The sequence below is a fragment of the Syngnathus floridae genome, chromosome 15 (genome assembly GCF_059516105.1).
Source record: "Syngnathus floridae isolate MCC-2025c chromosome 15, RoL_Sflo_1.0, whole genome shotgun sequence".
Classification (NCBI taxonomy): Eukaryota; Metazoa; Chordata; class Actinopteri; order Syngnathiformes; family Syngnathidae; genus Syngnathus; species Syngnathus floridae.
Genome location: NC_142427.1, coordinates 6,759,463 through 6,778,227, shown reverse-complemented (window position 1 = coordinate 6,778,227; position 18,765 = coordinate 6,759,463). Strand labels below are relative to the sequence as shown.

Genomic DNA, 18,765 nt, shown 5'->3' with positions numbered 1-18,765 from the left:
TTTAATTCTTATTCACCTATGTGCAATACATTTTAATTGCATTTTTTATTTTATTTTATACATTTAAAGCACCTGTGTCAAACTCAAGGCCCGGGGGCACGATGCGGCCCGCCACATCATTTTATGTGGCCCGCGAAGACAAATTGTGCATCAAATTCGTGTCATTACTAGAATGGCAAATTGTCTTCACTATTAATAATATCTTTTTTTTTTAAATATTTGACCAGTTTTTACTCATCTAATTTGAAAACGAATTATTTGTCAGTTTGTTTTGTAGCTTTTACTGTATATAATATGAGGTGCTCATACATTTATTTGGGTTGACAGTCATAATGGCCCTCCGAAAGAAGCTGTGACTGCAATGCGGCTTGCGAAAAAAATGAGTTTGACACCCCTGATTTAAAGGGACAGTGTGTTTTTTGCCACCTAGTGGTCACTAATAGAATGAAATGACATGAATTTGAAGCACATGCATTACTATAATACTGTACACGTTTGTATCTGCAAAAATGATGTATAGTGTTAGCGTAATTGTCAAATGTATGAAACAATTGCTGCAGGTTATCATGGCCAAAGTGTCAGCTGACATTTCTTTTGGTAAAAATCACATTTTTAACACAGCTTGTATTCCGGAATATCAAAGTGTTCCTTGATAGTGTGCTGCTAATTGACTTTTTTCTTTCTTAGCAGCAACTTGCCAACACTTTAATCCACATAATCTTGTGATGCTTTTCTAAATCCATCCAATCTGTTGCGGCTCTATAATTAACAGCCCTGCTCTAGAAATCTGGGTCAGTAGATCGAAGCCCGAGTGCTGCATCGTGTGCTGAGCAAGTTTTGAACCGAAACTCAGGATTGACAAACGCGTCTCCACGAAGGATACCCAAATGGATACCCAAAACCTGGCCATACAAAACTGGAGTTTGGATTTTAACGATGATTTTCGCTCAAACCATCCTATATTCCAAAGCGAGGGAAAGTCGGATCCACGTCCCAGCGTGTGGGCCGAACCAACGGGAATGAAGAGTTACACTTCTCGGTCTTTTGCCAGGGATGCTAGGATGAGACTAGATTTTTTAAAGTTTGGATCTAATTCTCATGTGTCCTCCACTGCCAAGGATGATGATGAAAAAGAAAAAGACCCAGGAACACATACTGTTTTTGACTTAGTGGATCTTCTTGAACTAAAGGATGATAAAGAGGATCACGAAAGCTGGTAGGTACCATCAAAATATATCACAAATTAAACCAAAATGGTAATTTTATTTTTACTGAATTAACTATATCCCACACAGGTTATATGAATCTCCAAAAAAGCAGATATCAGAGGACAACCAGTCACCTCTGAGATGGTGTCGACACGTCTTGGATAATCCGAGTCCTGAAATGGAGGCCGCATCCCGTTTACTTCGCAATAAACTAAATCAAAGTAAGCTACACAAAAGCACCACTTCCTCTTCAAACATGTCGTGACTGATCTCATCGCACTTTTATTTCCATACAGAAACAAGCTACAGGAGTATCTTTTACAAACAGCCTGCAGCGCAAGATCACACCGACAGTGCATGTGTGGATCCTCACAATGACAAAATATCTACAAATACGACACATGACACCTCTTTGGGTATTAGCGCCTGAAATAAACCTGAAGTAAATCTAACATTGACAGTAAACATGTCATTCATATCCCAAATTTTTGTATTTAAACAGATGATTTGGCTATGCCCTGTGAGTCCATGACTACCAGCTACAAATTGCAGGACATCACAGATGTTCACCTAATGGCCCGTATACAAGAAGACAGTAAGTCGAACGCAATTCTATCGTTGTCTCGATGTAACCTGGTGTCCATATTGTAGGTTTACGACAGGACTACATCTCCACGCCCGCTGGTGTTTCAGACCGAAGAAGTCCTGAGCCACAAGTAATACTTGATACGTTTAGAAATAGATGCAATGGGAAGGAAATACATCTTGTGTCGTCACAGGTTCGACTTCGTCAGCAAGTCACTCAGTTCAAGTTGCTCAAAAGAGCTCAAAATCGAGGTATATGAAGAATTCAGATTACCTCCTCTGATGTTATCCGTTTATAATATCTTTGCATGTGTTGACCTCTGAATAAAACAGCCAGGACAGAATCACCCCTTCGGACCAGCCTTCGTTCCCTCCAGGCTCTGAGAAACAGTCGGAGTTTGGACACCGATGACTGCCTGCCTGATCATCAAACACCAAACGCAGCTTTACCATCAGGTAAGGATAAATTGTTGTGGATGGACAGAAAATTGGAGTAAAATATCTTTTGTCTTTTATGTGGAAGCATCCACTAAGTCTAGCGACTGGTCACAATTGGTGAGCGGGTCTTCAGTCCACAAGACGGCCACGAGGGAAGTGCAGAGGTCTCAGTCTCTCAGCCCCCGTAGGATCTCTCATCGTGCTAAGAGATATCTGTCTGTTAATGCGTGTGTTTATGCTTCACCTGAGAGGTCAACCACTGCAGCTTGGGGCGGCACTTCGCCATCAACGCGAAGGTGAATCACCTCAGCCGACACTATTCGGCGGAAACATAAGGGCACATTGTTTGACTGTGTTCATTTGTTTATAAAGCCGCTGATTGGATGAGAGCAGGACGCTTGCAACGACATTGTCTTGCATTTATCCGGTTGAATTATTTCTTTTTATAGCTGAGTTACCATAGCGGACGTAATGGTGTTATGTAAGGTATCCTCGACGAGGGGAGCATTTACTAAGTATTCGATTAGAAAGCACCAATTGTCTCTCACAGGCTCTAATTTTTCGTAATGTACTTTACAGCTACCTTGTATGTGACAATGAAGAAATTATTCTTGTTTATTATTTTTCCATTGAAAGAATGTAGTTTGTGGTTACAGAATGAAATCAAATGTCTCACATAAATATAATGGGTAAAATAAACGCAGAAATTTACAATGGGAAGTGCTGACATTACAAGCACTTGTGAAAAATGGCTCACAGAACACTGTACTACATATTTACATGATAAATGTATTAAAAAAATAGTTTCAAACTTTCAGTCTTGATATTGGTAGCAAAAAAAGTAATCTAGTCCGAGTCCATGTCGCTGTCTCCTCCGATGGATCTGAATTCTTCGCTCTCCTCATCCTCACTGAGCTGGACCTGCGAAAGTACGGCAGGACCTCTCCGCCGTGCGTCGTCCTCTTCGTCTTCTTCCTCCTCCTCGCTGTTGCCTTCATCGTGTGTGTTTCCTCGTAGCTGCCATGGCTGAAAGGCAAGAAGGGAAAAGTGGGGGCATTAGAAGAGGTGATGTGACTCAACTATTTTCGGAAGTACTTATGGAGGTATAATAAAGAGTATCGCAAAACAAAAACACAAAAGACAAATCCTGTCCTACCTGTTGTGCGTACGGTGCAGGTGTTGTGTTGTGCCTTTCCAAGTCCATGAATGACCATTTGCCCTCCTTCTCATCATACTGGAGGCACAAAAAACATTTTGTTTCTCCCTTGTAACATTTCTCTGTTTGTACGTGTTGCTACTTTGCATACCTGAGAATGTGGAGCTGGGCCTCTCCCGCGAGTGTCATCCTCTTCGTCTTCCTCTTCCTCCTCGCTGATGCCATCGTCTTCTACGTTCCCCCTGGCTGACGGTTGCATTCGACTGCGGCTCTCCTCAAAGCTGCCATAGCTGAGATGCAAAAGAGGGACAGCGCAAACTTTAAGTGGCACTGAAAATTCCATTCAAACCTCCAAAGTTGCTACAGAATCCTTGCTTTGCAAATATTTGGCTGAGTTGATTGTAAGGCTCTTGGTACCTGACGTTGCTGTCTTCCATGTGAGGCCCATCATCGGCCCCGTCTGCTTCATATGACATCATGCTCTCGTCCTCCATGCCCATGCGCGCCGTCTCCTGCGCTCGCCTCGGAGGCGGTCGCACATCGACCTCTCGATCCGAATCACTGCCACTCTCCGATAAATGGATGGCTAGAGAAGTGGTGAGGAAACAAAGCGGAACAATGTAAAATGGTTATCTTAGGAGACTTCTTGAAGCTTTAACTTACTTGAGAATGGATTGTCGCCTTCCTCCTCACTAGCGTCATCCTCCCCGTCGGACATAAGCAAGTCCTGATACAGCACGCTGGCATGAGTGTGGGGGTTGGATCTGCGCTCATTTTCTTCCTCCTGCCGGTTGTGCATGCGTCTGCGCGGAGGCAGCAACATCTCCTCGTCGTCATCGTCATCCTCGAGATCTCCTTCGGCATCTTCGGCCTGCTCAGATGAGCACAGGCGTTTGATGAAAACTACCATCCTTGATGGCGCTCATGTGAATAGTGCAGTACTCACAGGAGCGGGTGTTTTCGGTTTGCCGTCTTCTTCCTCAAAGCCTTCAATATCCACATCCGATTCTTCTTCCCTGAGCCGTCTGCCGTGGCGAGCCTGAGATCCCAAAATAGAGTTCAAAAGCACAGACTAAAAAGACTGAGCCGCTCTTACAACCTCTCAGTGAGAATGCCCAATGACTTTTGACTCTACAAACTCGACAAGCATGATAATCAGAGGATGGACTGGCGAGAGGTGGAACAAGCCTGATTACTGACTCTCGCTCCATACCTGCCCCCCTCTCTTCTCAGAAGCAACCACTAGAGGTCCATCAGAGAAAAGGCTGCTGGGTGCCCTGGATGGGCCTGAAGCACCGCTGTCAAACAGATCAGCAGGCTGGCCAAACACATGGCAGAGAAGTTGCACAAAGTGACAAGAGTGAAGGAAAAGACAAAAGGAGACACTACACATGACTGTAAAAGATGAAAGACACAAAGAGCCTTTGCAAGGATTGTTAGTAAGGAGGAAATACTGAAGGCGAGAGGAACATTACAGGGTGTGGCAAAAAAGAGACAAGGGTGCTGGATAAAGTTCCAGTGTGGTTCACATGGAAGCACCATTTTCTGAACTACTCCAGCAAAATGGCGGCTCGGCTGCCATCATACCTGGGCTATGTAGGGCGAAGCTGAGGCGAGCCTCTCTAAGTCCATGAACGACCCTTTGGCTGTGGAGATGTCTTTATCGTCGTCGTCGTACTGGGCGCGCAAACAAGAGAGGTGTTGATGTTAGGAAAACCAAAACAATGTTCTAACTGCTTCGGAGGAGCTTCCTCAAATCGCCGTCCGTCTACCTGTCCCATGTATGATCCGTGAGCCATCTCCAGACTCTCAAAGTCAGCGGCATCCAGAGCTGCCTCCTTGGCCGTGGAGATGTCCTTTTCCAGCTGTGTCAAGTGTTCATCATACTGCAGGCACAAGAGACGGAAATGATTACGACATTCCTGCTTAAAAGAATTCAACGTGATTGCTTCTCGCATTGATTAGACCAGCAGTGTTATGTCTCAGCATACCTCATCTAAGGTCTGCCTGCACACACTGATGATATCGAGTGCTGTCTTGGTGTACGGACTGTCGCGGCCTATGAAAAACACACAAAAGAGATGATTAAACCATTTTGTGCTCCCATGTCGAGAAATTCTCTCACCGTTGTACTTGATGCTGTTCGTGTGGATGAGAGTGACATCTGAGAGGAAGGCGTCTCTGTTTTGGTACTTGTGCTTGGAGATGTTCTGATGATTTAGAAGAGAAAAGTGGACATGTTTTGAAGAGTTACATTACATCTCTTTTTATAACTGACGTTTCCCCCAGAAAGTCCTTTTGCGTGTTTTGAGATCGTATATTTGTGGTCCTCACCTTGCGGATACTTTCCAGGTCCATCGGGTCTATAATCACCTTGTAATAATCAGGCACAAACTTTTTGTTGACAGGATGGTGGAACGGCCATGACTAGAGCAGAGGAAAGTGCAAATGAGCTGATAGTTGATTCAATTATCTTAAAGAACAGTTTTCCTGGGGAAGGAAAACCTACATCTGGTACGACCATCATCTTCTGCGTTACGATGTTGTCAAGGATGAAGGAGAAGGCCACCTGATCGTCATCATCGAGCAAAGGATTGATGGCTTTTTCGAGCCTGACCAGTCTGTCCTCTTTCTGTGGATGCAAAGGTCAACATCTGAATATGTTTTCAAGATTTAAGAAACTTGACACAGAAGAAAATCAGCGCAGTCACGCTTACCTCTTTCAGCTTCGTATCACACAGATCCAACATTGATTGCGCAACTTGCGTGATCGGATGTTTTGCTCCTAAAAAGCAAAAACACAACCCGATGTAAATGATGATAGTTAAAAAAAAAATCATAAAGGTGTCACTTAAGTACCATTGTATGTGGCGCTGTTCTTGAATATAAGCTCAACAGCTTCTCTGAACTCCTCCCTGGACGGATACATTCGTTTGCGGACATTCTCCCGAAGTGTCTGCAAGTCCATCGGCCGCGTGATAATTTTGTAGTAGTCGTTCACAACCTTGGCGTTTACTGGCGTGTGGAACGGATATGTCTGTTTGGAGGATAGAGAGACATTTTTTTCAAAATGCAAATTACAAGTTGACTGAGAAGAAGTTTGGCGACCACGCTTACGTTAGGGTGGTCGCGCATGTCGTTAATGATGCTCTCCAGCACAGAGGACAAGGTCACCATGGGGTCGGTGCGCCTGCGGTGGATCGCCTTGTGTGGTTTCTACAAGTATGATTTTTTTTTTTTTTTAAATCATCTCTTCCTTTTTTTATGTTCAAACAATCTGTCAACATTACTGCTACTTGCATTCAGATAGTCGCAGTGCACGGCATTGCCAACTCGTCTCTTCTTTTTCGGAGGAAGCTGCTGCTTGGGGAACTTGAGCACCAGAGATTTTCTCCGCACCTCATCAGCACTGTTGATCCAAAAAAAGAGTGGAGTAATGCATGTTTTTTTAAAAAAAAAAAAAGACAAATCATTTCAGGAAAAAAACCAACAACATACCTTTCAATGAGTTGCTTGCCGAGCACGATCTTTGTGCCTTCCACCTTAATCAATTCTTCGTTGTCGTTGTGGATGACTGTCTTTTCTAGCTCCTCCTCCTGCTCTTCTGTCATGGCGACCGGGTTCGAAGGGGGTGCGTTGGTTTGATAGTAGAGCGGGCAGAACTTGTTTGTCCTCATGTGCCCGATGGCACCACATGCGCCGCACTTTAACTAGGGAAGAGAGGCAAAGGTTGAAGAAAAATCTGCCATGGTCAAAAAATTTGTAAAGACCTATTTAATGTCATTTCAATGAGATAAGAGAGGGAAAAAAAAATAGAGGACTTAATCAGCAAGCTTACTTTTACCTTGAGGTCTGGTCTCTCTTTCATCTTCTTGGACTTCTTTTCAGGAGGTCCCTTGAACTTGTCTTTCTCTTGATTTCGCTTTAGTCTTCTCAGCTGCTCCTGGATCCGCCGACGCTCCTTCCTCATCTCTTCTCTGTGCTGCTCGTCGAAGAGGGCAAACTTTCGTCTGAAGACACACAGACATAAGGAAAAGTTTTTTAAATGAAGGGGAAAAATAGCACTCTTGAAATATTTCATCACTGTGAAAACGTTGGAACATAATTTCTTATAATGACAAAAGTTATGAGAAGGTTTGAATGGAATTACTGACATGAATTCATCATCCTTGGTCGTTCGGATCCTGGTGTAGGCATCGATGACGGCAGATTTGCGCACAGTCTCGCAGCGAACATATTCCTTGCCGTCCTCGTCCCTGAAGGTTCTGTAGATCTTAAGTCGGCGTCCTGTGGCTGCGGAGTTCAAGCTGGTGACTGACGATGTGTCATCATCTTTGTGGGAGCTGGTGGACAATGAGCTCGCTAAAAAGAGACACAAGGCACAATTTGCATTCCGCCGGTACAATCACGATGTCGCGGGCAACCGGTGAACGAGGAACCGCGACTCACACAAGATTTTGCGGCGCTCCTTCCGCCCCTTGTTGTCACGATCGCTCTCCTCCCCCATCAGCATCCTCTGTAGCTCCCGCCGCTCTTGTTCTTCCCTCTCGCGTGACAGCTGTGAACTGGTCTTCTTGTTCTGCAGCATGTTCTCAATATTCTTTCCCATTTCCTCAAAGTCGCTATCCTCGGCTGAGCTGCTATCTGTGTCTGTGGAGAGAACTTCCGTCGACTCCAGCACCCTGTGGCGAAGGACATCGCCGCAAGGTGAGTTGAAAAGTCCACAGAAAGCAATAAACTCTAGTGTATCTTACTTATTCTGCAAATCAAAGATCCGCTGACATTCCTCTTTGTACCGCTCCTGGTGCTCGGCGACAGAGAAACGTGAACCTCTGGCGAACTTGCTCATGGGGCCTTCTCCTGAACGAGCCTGCTCAGTGGACATGGTTCTCACCACGTCAATCACTTCCCAGCGTGAGAGCTTTTTGATCTAATCGACAGGAGTACAAACCAGCACAATTACCTTCAAATGATTTAAAAGTGGAAACAGAAAGCATAGGGAAAGCATTGGTCTGCTAAGCTAAAAAATAAAATATCTAAAATGGCCGATAAACGACCTCAAAAGTATTTTTAGAGCTCATAACCTCTTCGGTCAAACTTACCTCTTCTTCTGGAACACCAAACTTGCGCAGCAGCTGCTTGGCATTTTTCAGTGACAGTCTCCTCAAATCGGCATCTGTCCCAGTCACGGTCTTCTTAGCAGGGGTTGGCTCTTTGTCATCCTGAGAAAAATAATCATACGGCCCAAAACCTCAACATCCAAGCAACATTCACCCGGGGGGAGGGAACGACCACGGATCACCCACACGCCCAGTACAACAGTCACCCATTACACCTAAAGAAAGTTAAAAGTGAAGAGAAAATCTGTCCAAAATGTAAAAGCTGGCTGTCAGCAGGAGTTTATGATTATCGAATTCCACTTTTGGGAGATGAGAAAAGACAAGGATGGTCATATTCAGTATTGCCTGTAAGACATCCCCACCTTATGTTGTGAAAAAAAGTCACCTGACCAAAACCTCCAATCAGTGTTGCCTCAACACTTTAACTGGGAAGACTTTCGAAAAGACGACTTTTTTTTTTGTTTGGCGTGGAGGTCACTATTGCTAACTCGAAATTTCTGCGCTTAGTTCATCCCCAAATTGTGTGATTGGGTTGAGGTCAGGGCCCTTAAGTACTTCCATATCAAACTCACCAGCATCAAGGCTTTATGGACATAAGTTGCATGCTGGAAGAGAAGACAACCTTTCTTATTTTTCCATATGAAATGACGATTCAGGGGGAAATGAATACCCGACCCCTCATTGACTGCCAATTGAGTTTCTAGTAAGCAGCCACATCACGCAAGCATTTCACACCTTCTGTTGAGTGGGCTTGTTGGGCACTTTGACGTAGGAGAAACCTTCTCCACAGCCCGTCGGGTCGGCCACACCCGTAACCTCCAAAAGGCATTTCCCCTTCATGGCCGAGATGAAGGCTCTTGTTGTGTTCCAGGGAGCTGTTCGCACCTTACATGAGAATAACAATGGATTAGTCAAAACTGTATCATATAGTGATGGACGAGACTGGAAGGTGGAGAAAAAAAAACACCTCGTCATCAATCTTCATTTGAAAGTCCTCTTCGTTCTCCTCCTCTGGTGCAAAGAACGATTTTTCGCCATATCCGGCGTCCTGATGTAAAGCGAAGGTACGGTTAAAAAAAATTGCCGTTGCAGCTGTCGGCAGAACGTGACAAACTTTGAATCGCGTCACCTTGAGTCGTTGCTCGGCCACTTGCATGCTATAGTAAGAGCAGCATTGCTCCGGAGACACCATGGCTCGGATCTCTTCCTCTGTGGGCAATCTGAAATCAGGTTTCAGCACCCACCAGTTGGAATCCATCCCTGGAACAAAGATGAACGAAAAAGCTCCCTCCATGAATGAACACGGAGCATCAGGGTGTAAAGATGCAGATTTTTCTTGAGCAGTATGTCAACACTGGAAATTCAAGTTTACTGGTGTAAACACTAAATATTCAATACAAACTGTACCGGTGCGTTTGAAGTCGGCACAAAGTTTCAGCCTTTTCCTGATGCTGCTCTCGGAATGCACTGGAAATGCTTTCTTGATATCCTCCATGCGAATTCTCCGCGGGCGATCCTTGCTCTTCCAGAACAAGCGGTAAATGAACACCTGCAAAAAAAGATTTGGCAGTTGAGATATGGTGGATGTGCACAGCCTAAAATTGTTCAAATAAAGTCAGGCGAGTGGATATACTTGAAGGAAGTCTCTTATGTGGGTATTTGCTCGTTTGGAGTTGGGCCCGGGGACCTCGTACAAGGGGCAGGCCTGACCGACTACCATAATGTCCACGATTTCTCGGATGTAGTAGCCGTGGCGTGTTCTGATGACCAGAAAATCTGTCTCGGGCATTTTGTGCAAGTAAATGGGGGAGCGGAAAAGGTTGTTTTCAAAAGCCTAGAAGGGGGCGGAAAAAAAAAACGTGAATTAGTAAAAAGATTATGATTACAAATCCTCAACGGAATAGTGAGTGCTTTAATGCTGACTTGGAGCAGCTGTCCAGGATGCAGAGAACCCAGAAAAGGCGATGTGTGACAGTAGACAGTTTCTCCATATTTGCAATCTGGCGCTCCAGGATCTTTTCCAGGTTTCTGCAAAATGGAGATTTCAATTAATAGCGGTTGACAATTGTAATCATCCAGAGCCACCGAACACGACACCCACTCTTTTGTAGTAGTTTTTAATTTTGGTGGCCATGCCGACTTGCATGATGAGAGGGGGGTATTCTTCGCTGTACTCTGCCAGGATCAGATCTCCGTCTTTGCCCGTCAAATCCTGCGGGGTGCGCATGAAGAACATGTCTCCTCCTCCCGAAGCCTGCCGCTCTTGCTCTCGCATCTGTTTGGACATTCACACCATCCATTGTTTATACACGGCGGAGGTATGAGAGACAATTTTGAGCCTTGTCTCACCTTCGCCTTCTTCTTAATGTGCTTGAGCAGAGGTTGGACAGGATGTGGACCAGGCTGAGCCAAAGGTCCAAAAGAGTACTTCTTCAATGTGGACCTGTGGAACTGCCGCAACTTCATGGGCCCCATGTGGGTGGGGAAGAAGGGCTGCCTCAGCTCCAAGGCTGGGATGGAATGCTGCTCAAGAAACGTGTTGCTCATTAAAATCTCTCACACATTTACATACACGTTACTTCTTGTAAGTTTAGCTCACCTGAATGATGTTGCCGCCAAACGTCCCCCTCAGACCTTGCTGTTTGGGGTAGTAGAATTCGTCATTGGAGAGGTTCCAGGGGTCCTTGACCTCAGGTTGCGACATGTTCTGAGTGGAGAGAAAACATTGAATGCACTGCAGCTTTGTAGGAACTGAACGGTGGGGATGACTTACTTACCTGTTGCGGCTCGTCTTTTATCACCCCAGTTTTCCCAAGCAGGATGCGACTCTTTTTGATCGCCGTTTCCTTCTTGTTCTCTTTTGACGGGGAGTGAGATGTCGACGCTTCCTTTTCATCGGGAATTTCTAAATTTCAAAGAAATCATTTGAGAAAATTTTAATTTATATTTTAAAAATAGGACAAGGTGGAAGAAAAACAGTAGTTGTACTGGATTGGATCTTTTTCATTATGACATACTGCTGCGGAGGAAAAATACCTCACATCTGACGTGAACATACCAAGAATGATATTCTCATCATTGGGATCCAGTGTGAGAACCGGAGGAGTGAGTAAGTGATCCATTTCCTGATCATCCCAGATAATGTTGTCTTCCCAGCGCCCATAAACTAACTCTTCGTTGTCAATGGGGAAAATTGAGAACCAAGGAGTATCATCGTCTTGATTGGCTGCAGAGGAATACATACACAGGTAAGAAAAAAAAATAAGAAAAAAACATTTTTGTAGTTTTGAAGTCATTTCTAGCAAACTCACATTGATGATCTTGGCTGCTTTTGTCCCGCTTCAAGCCGGTTATGGACAAGGTTTTGGGCATAAGAGGAGGGGTAGATGGGACCAATTGCGAATTACTTCTCGTCAGACCTGAAAAATTGAACAGATATGCATGAAACATATCCATGCACAGCTCATTTATCAACTTGACATCTCACCTTGTTGTGCGTTATAAGCATTAGCATTGCGGGTCATGCTTGTGGGTAACCACCCTGCAAGACTGGCACGTTGAGTCTTGGTGCCCTTGTGCTTCACATCCTCCCCGTTCCAGATAATGTCATCCTCCCACTGCAGTTGCGTCACCATCAAGAAGACCTCGTTCTCCAGGGCCAATTTGTCCTCCTCTGTCTCGTTATCGTGGCCGTTGTGACCCTGCAAATGCAGTGATGATAAAATCAAAAGTGCAAGCTAATTCTGCAGTATAACTACAAGTGGCCACCAACCAACCTCCTTAGCGGTCCTTGTCGTTTCTTCATGTGCGCTTTGCTCCTGAGATTCGCTGGACTCCATTTCCTTCAGCTTCAGCCCATAATTGAAATTACTCCCATCCTCGGGGACCCCCATCATATCATACCAGAGCTGGGCGGGCCCATATCGCCATTCGGCAACTTTAGGCCGTGATTCTGTCTCCTTGTCGCCGTCACAACAGGTTTGTGAGAACTTGGACTCCACGGGTGCCATCATGGTTATCTGATATCATAGAAGATCAGTAATAAATTACACAATAGTACAAATAAAGCTGATATTTTGGGGATACTATTGGATACCTTTAAATTGAATATTTACCTCATCATCCGATAGACACTGCTCAGGGGGCGGAGGGGTAGCATACTCGTAAACCCATCCCGACTTTTCCTGCCCTTCCTCTGCAAGCTCTCCCTCGGGCGGAGGAGTCCCAGACTGGACATCCCGGTGCTTCCGCTTCTTCTTCCTTCGGGCGCTCCTCCATACCGACGGCATGTTTTTCCCTGGGCCAAATAGCCGTAAGAACCTCAGAACCTGACAGGAAATCCAAAAGACTCACTGTTAGTGCTTAGTATGTGTGAGACGGTGTCAAGGGAAAGGATACATTACTTTTCCGGGTCTAAATTCTGGGAAGAGCTCTGTGACACCAGGTAGCGCTTTGGCAGCATCTTTCTGCATGATGCCAGCAAGCGGGAGGGTGAGGCTGTCCGGTTCGCCTCCGGGCCCGGAAGCCAGGCCAGGGCGGTCCGATTCCGACTCTGAGTCGGAGGAACTGCTGAAATCAACCTTTTCGGCAGTAGATGATGGTGCGATGATAGACGGCAGGATGATACCATCGCCCTCTTCCCCGACTGTGAGGAGAGGCAGGGGCAAAATTTAATTGTTCTGAAGCAGGAATCCTTGTCTTAGAATATTTTTCTTTATTTTCAAGCATACACACTGACAGACCTAGGTAAAAAACAATTATGCATACCATTTGCACTCTGAGATGCGGGCTCTTCTTTTTTAGCGGGTGCTGAAAAGCTTGGAGGTGGGGGAGGAGGCATGAGCTTGGAATCAATATCCTCGCAGTCTGCATCGTAGTCATCTTCATCATCTGCAATTATTGAATTTGATAAAAACATCAACATAATTCCACAAAAGGTTTCTGCTTCTACCAATACTCTACTATAAATAATGGGAAGGATATTGTAAGCTCACCTGCTTTCCTGCAGGGCTGCAAAGATCCCATGGCTTGTCGATACTTCCGTGTTTCATCTTCAGCAACCTCACTGATGTCAGAATAATCAACTGCATCTTCAGTGCTTTTCACCCAACCTTGATGAAGTAAACACAGAATTAAAACAATGACATTCCACTAGTATTAATGCTCCGATCCACTCACCTTCAGCATCCACATTGGTGGGTGTTTTACTTTCCTCTTGCTCGTCATCCTCATTGGAGGTGATCTCTGTGATGAGGGTGCTCAGACCCAGATTACCCAAGCCGGCCAGATGCTTTTTGGACTCCTGGGTTTAAGAACCGAGCCCATTAAAACAAGTAGCCATGGAAAAGTGGTTAAGATAGTCTCTTACTGTTACTGTAATTTTATGTTTTTTGTGTTTGAAAGACTAACGTTGTCCAGGACACTGTCGTCCTCGAGTTGGCCATCTTCATTTATGTTCCCAAACAAGAAGCCAGTAATGGAGAAAGGGCGATCTTGGTCCTCATCACTGTCGGAGTCGGACATTCTGAGAAAACAATGTTACCATTGGAATCATTCTTAAACTTAAAACACATTTCTGATGATACTGCAGGTTTAACTTTCGCTAATGATAACAGGTTAGCTGCGATGAAAACAGCAGTTTTCTCTTACCTTCCGGGATTTCTATCCAATTTGCTCCCAAGAGGCTTAATAATAAACCTGTTCAGTATTTTACAGACGCTGTGCTAGCCAGCAATATTACGGTTCAATGTGTCAATAAAACATTGACACATTTGCTAACAACATCGCACCGAGGCGATGTATTTCTTCGGCCGCACGTTTTGAAATGTTTTACGAAACACTAAATAAATTATAAATTAAGTTGCAGTCCTTAGTAACTTAAGACTGTATTTGTTGCTATTTAAAAAGCGTCCGCTTGAAGCTTGCGGTAGCTCGTCATTTAGCAACAATCAAGTAAACCGGAAGCTGGACAAATATTTCCGGTGTAACCAAACCAAAACTCCAACCCATAGGGGGCGATGCGTCTCATGTCTCGCGTTTGAAAATAGGATGACAGACGAGAAGAAGACTACTGATACGTGATCTTATATTGCCCCTATGTGGCCAAAGCCGGGACATCAGAAGGAGCAACTGTCTAATAATTAGGCAATTCAATTGCATTCGATTATCATGAATGCATGTTTTTCTTTTTATAATGTATGTAAATTATTAGTGTTATTATTTTTGTTTTTTATTTACACTCGCTTGGATAGGTTAAGCTGTCCCACGACCGTCAACCGTTAATTTGTGTTTCTTTCTAATATTAAAATCATGTCAACAACAGTAATTGGAAAATAAAACGCTTAGAGATTAAAACAGATAAGAGAGAGGGCAGTTTAGCCAGTTTTAATTGCTTTTAAAACACTTGGTCTGGGGGAAAAAAATACAAAAGTGTTCTTTGACAGCACAGTATGAAACCAGCCCGATGAAACGTGAAGGGAGTGTTTTCTTTAAAAAGCATCCAATATAAATCATAATTACAACTGGCCTCACCATACATAAACTGTACTCGCTAAAACAGATACAAGCAAGAGTTAAAATATACAACGGCTGGTCACACTCCTCATATTTGCATACATTGTAAAGTTGCACAGTCTCTCCATTCAGGAGAACTTATCCCCTGCAATCATTTAGAAAAATATAATGTCCCAAATGTGGGATATTCTTGTAGTATGTTGTGTGCGGAAATCCAGACCAAAAAAGGTAAGAAATACAGTTGAATAAATAAAAAAAGTAGAGTGTAACACCCATTAAAAAAATCCGGCGGATTTTGTTTGATCTCTTTTGTTTCACCTGGCAGTGGTAGTGAATGAAGGTTCCGTCCCTCATCCAAGATGCATTCTACAGTCCAAAAAAAAGGTCACCTAAAAATATCTAAAATATGTTGGTGTTTTGGAGAGAGATTTTGTTTGTTCTTTGTTTCCACGTGATGACACGTTTTCTGGTTCGACCAACAAAGAAGCGTTTGTTGTTGATGGCGAAGACGAAACATGGACTTTCACAGTTTTGAAAGTGAAGTTACTCTTGCGTTGGCAACCGAGGGTCAGCAAATTGTTAGGGCAGCAGCAGTGAACTTCCTGTCCGATCAAACTTTTTACCTTTGGACAGCGCGGCCACTTGTTTCATCAGCTCTCGGTTCTTCGCCTGAAGAAACCAATGGAATATTTTAATTTAAAATGACCTTTGAAAAATTGCATTCAATATATTTTACCTGTCAAAATATTGTCAATAAACTACTTCTTTCAACATGGAAGTTGTTTGATACAACATCAAAAGCCTTTTTTTTTGCTTTATGACACTTAAAGCGACACTTGTTGCTTGATACACTGATGTCAGTGAATGCTGCTGTATAGATGCCACAAGCAGCGGCTTTGTTGAAGAAAAACCTGCACATCTACAATTAGTGTCCTGGTGAGTTGTACTTTTAATCATTTCTTTTCATGCTTGTCCGATGGAATCATCGATTAATCGACTTCACTTCGTATTATCAGTCACCATTTGTCCGCTGTAGTCGCTGACAATATGACCATTACCTGCTGCTGTTCCATCGACTCCTTGTGTGCTTTCTCCATTTGGTTCATCTTGACTCTCATGTTGGACTCTTGGTACTGAAAGTCGGCTTTCAGCTCCGTTAGCTGAAGCCAAAATTGACACGAAGTTATGTAAACATACAAGCGGGCAACAAAGAGTGCCGCTGCTTCCACTGCTCGCCAACCTTTCGTTCCTTGTCGAGGATGGTCTGGTCCCGTTGTTGTAGGAGTCTCTTTAGCGACATCACCTCTTCTTTCAGTTGGCTGATAAGAATGAAGTTGTCAGTTCCTCCTGAATCCATGGACTGGGTGATGGAACTGCTGTTTAAGGGACAGAGCGGTTAGAAGAGCCGTCGGACACGAGGGGGAAATTTTGCATACAAAAAAAAATCATACCTGTCACCATTTGATGGCTTCAACTCCAGTTTTGGTTTCTTCTTTGGAGTCTCTTTTTGGATTGAAGATGATTTATGGCTGCGGAAAGGAAATGGTGATCAAAAAAAGTGTCGGTCCTGTGTGTCCATTAATGTAGCGCTGGTTTGATACTCTTGGCACCTTCAAAAAACTGGAAAGCTTTACCTCTGCTTCCACAATCCTTGCTCCTGCTCAGGACTCAAGCTCCCACTCAGTCTGCCAAAACACAAACAGGTTTAGGACTGCAGGGAGAAAAAAAACAAATCCGGCATAATCGGGGTGACACTTTCCGTGTACGTACTTGTGGTGAGAGCCGCTGTGTCTTTGTTGGTGATGGTGATGTTGCTGCCTTGATTCTTTCTCGTTCAGGGATGAGGAGTTAGAGGAGCCAAAACCTTTCCTCTGCTCCTTGGTTTTCTGCAGAACACGACGATAGGACAGTGTGCAGAGCCAGCACAGCAGTTTTCCATCCACCTTCGGGACAAGATGGACTCATAAGACACATTCACTTTAATCCGGAACATTTATTCTGGCATGTGTGCTCGGTTGACACCTTTCTCCTGCCTTCCTCCTTGCGGTCAAAGGCACACTGCTGTTTGCACTGCTCGCACGTTTGAGGCGGCCCGTATTTTTTTTCTGAGTTTGTACAACGTTGGCACTTTGTCCCAATAAACGCTGCAATAATGTTACAGTATTGACACGGTTTGGGCTGCAATGAGAAAGATGATGGAAAAAGTTTGAATTTATGATGCACGGAATTGAATATTCATAAAGTGCAATTGGAGAGTTGAATAAAGGTTGTAACTCACTGTTCCAAACTGTTTGACGTTTTGGGCACATTTCTTGCAAATAGTGTTGGTTTTACTGTGGGGAAAAAAAACACATTCAAAAAAGCAAGAATGCAGTATAATTGCATTATGAAGCCTGTGAATCGATGCGTTACCTTTCCTGCTGAAACTCAGATCTGCAGTAGGTGCACTTCACTATTGGGTGTGCGATGCGACACTCCTAAGAAAAAACAAGCGTGAAAATATTTTCACATGTTCAGACACTTGAAATGAAACAATTTCATCAGAAAAGTGTATTTTCCAGCAATGCTCTTTGCTGGTAACACTTAGTTCTGCTCAGAAGCCAAGAAATAGCTCTTTGTTCAATAAAAAAAAAAAGTGACTCGTGGATTGGTGGGTGCAGAGGAAAACTATTTTGTAACTTTTTCTTTTAGACCATAGAAGTGTTTTTTTTACATAAGAAAAATCTCTCACCAGCAAACAAGAATATCACAAAATAAATCATTCGTAGTCAAATAATTTTCGGACCGTTTAAATGAATTTGAATGTCTCGGAAAGACTATGTACCATAGCAAGAAATAGGGATGCAGGTTTGCCTTACTGCTGTTACTGAATCTTGACTAATCTTGTCAATGCAAACAAGCATATTGAGATTTGTTGTACTACAAATAACAATGAATGTTGACACTGTAATTCGGTGTTGAATAATTTGTTGCATGCTGGCCTGTGTTATTACTAGTACATATATATATGTAGTGTGCTTTTATTGTAAGATAACTGTTTTGCTGCTTCTGCAGACTGTTATAATAACAACAAAAAACACACACACACTCCCAAACCTTGCACAGCTGCTGGCCTTGCGACAGCTCCTCGAACGGGTACCGCTGGTTACACTTTGTACAGGCGTACAGAGCCGACGTTGCCATTCTCGTCCAACTATTGTCACCAATTTAAATGAGCTAAAGCAGTTTAGAGGTATAGTGACCGGATTAAGGGTGCTATTTTCTAAACTGACAAAGGCTAACTGGAAGTAAGAATACGCGCACAATGTGATGGCAACTACACATACCTCGCTAAAGCTAGCTAGCAAAGCTAAACACTGTGAAGGAGCCGAAGAACAATAAACTCTATAAATGTGATCTATGTCCGCTCGGCCGCCACGTGACCAGACTGGATTAAGTCGATTAATATTAACCTTGGGGAGTAAAAAGGATTTTTAAAAAGGAATTTGGAAATTGTGATAAGTTTCCAGTGTTCTCGCAAATGGTTTTTCCTGTTTTTCCATCTCTCTTTTCATATCGAAGCCGTCGTCCTCATGTCAGCGGATGTGGTTGATGACGTCACTAAAGACAGGAAGGACGACCTATGGAAAGTCTGCGAGATTCGCTTTTTCAAATACAGCCAATCGCATTCCCGAAATATGAGACGCGCCTCTTCTATTGAAAGAAAATGAATCAATGGACTTATCAAAATGTTACCAATGTAAGA

At 43.8% G+C, this 18,765-nt stretch overlaps 3 protein-coding genes and 1 long non-coding RNA gene across 5 annotated transcripts; 2 read left to right on the top strand and 2 right to left on the bottom strand.

Moving 5' to 3' along the window:
• The first annotated feature begins 38 nt into the window (after window positions 1–38).
• LOC148386172 (uncharacterized) lies at window positions 39–3,042 on the top strand. The gene is made up of 8 exons (XM_088399615.1): window positions 39–1,216; window positions 1,296–1,429; window positions 1,505–1,624; window positions 1,711–1,803; window positions 1,860–1,924; window positions 1,988–2,045; window positions 2,127–2,249; window positions 2,317–3,042. Exons 1-8 carry the CDS (start codon window positions 888–890, stop codon window positions 2,529–2,531), a joined length of 1,137 nt encoding a protein of 378 aa, XP_088255741.1. The 5' UTR covers window positions 39–887; the 3' UTR covers window positions 2,532–3,042.
• On the bottom strand, window positions 2,831–14,482 carry taf1 (TAF1 RNA polymerase II, TATA box binding protein (TBP)-associated factor). The gene is made up of 45 exons (XM_088399608.1): window positions 14,157–14,482; window positions 13,917–14,031; window positions 13,686–13,809; window positions 13,502–13,618; window positions 13,275–13,397; window positions 12,911–13,152; window positions 12,623–12,835; window positions 12,284–12,526; window positions 11,995–12,208; window positions 11,819–11,926; window positions 11,566–11,733; window positions 11,285–11,412; window positions 11,107–11,214; window positions 10,857–11,030; window positions 10,609–10,782; window positions 10,431–10,535; window positions 10,141–10,341; window positions 9,915–10,056; window positions 9,637–9,767; window positions 9,475–9,555; window positions 9,243–9,392; window positions 9,080–9,112; window positions 8,490–8,609; window positions 8,142–8,317; window positions 7,837–8,069; window positions 7,542–7,749; window positions 7,226–7,397; window positions 6,886–7,097; window positions 6,688–6,796; window positions 6,505–6,603; window positions 6,247–6,424; window positions 6,105–6,172; window positions 5,897–6,019; window positions 5,722–5,814; window positions 5,513–5,597; window positions 5,379–5,446; window positions 5,160–5,273; window positions 4,975–5,064; window positions 4,601–4,705; window positions 4,334–4,426; window positions 4,051–4,258; window positions 3,805–3,973; window positions 3,539–3,677; window positions 3,388–3,465; window positions 2,831–3,257 (listed from the first exon to the last, which is right to left on the bottom strand). Exons 2-45 carry the CDS (start codon window positions 14,028–14,030, stop codon window positions 3,078–3,080), a joined length of 6,213 nt encoding a protein of 2,070 aa, XP_088255734.1. The 5' UTR covers window position 14,031; window positions 14,157–14,482; the 3' UTR covers window positions 2,831–3,077.
• Window positions 14,483–14,617: 135 nt separating this feature from the next.
• LOC148386170 (uncharacterized) lies at window positions 14,618–17,308 on the top strand. Its single transcript, XR_015863219.1, has 2 exons — window positions 14,618–15,956; window positions 16,859–17,308. It is a non-coding gene; the product is annotated as an uncharacterized LOC148386170 (long non-coding RNA).
• Window positions 14,866–18,628, bottom strand: fam76b (family with sequence similarity 76 member B). 2 transcript variants are annotated; one of them, XM_088399335.1, is made up of 10 exons: window positions 18,117–18,628; window positions 17,433–17,497; window positions 17,299–17,353; window positions 17,043–17,198; window positions 16,791–16,963; window positions 16,655–16,705; window positions 16,472–16,549; window positions 16,261–16,393; window positions 16,079–16,180; window positions 14,866–15,689 (listed from the first exon to the last, which is right to left on the bottom strand). In XM_088399335.1, the coding sequence occupies exons 1-10, from the start codon at window positions 18,201–18,203 to the stop codon at window positions 15,600–15,602; spliced, it is 990 nt and encodes a 329-aa protein (XP_088255461.1). In that variant the 5' UTR covers window positions 18,204–18,628; the 3' UTR covers window positions 14,866–15,599. The 2 variants fall into 2 exon arrangements, with proteins under 2 accessions (XP_088255461.1, XP_088255460.1); XM_088399334.1 differs by having other exon boundaries at window positions 16,261–16,396; window positions 18,117–18,626.
• Window positions 18,629–18,765: the final 137 nt, after the last annotated feature.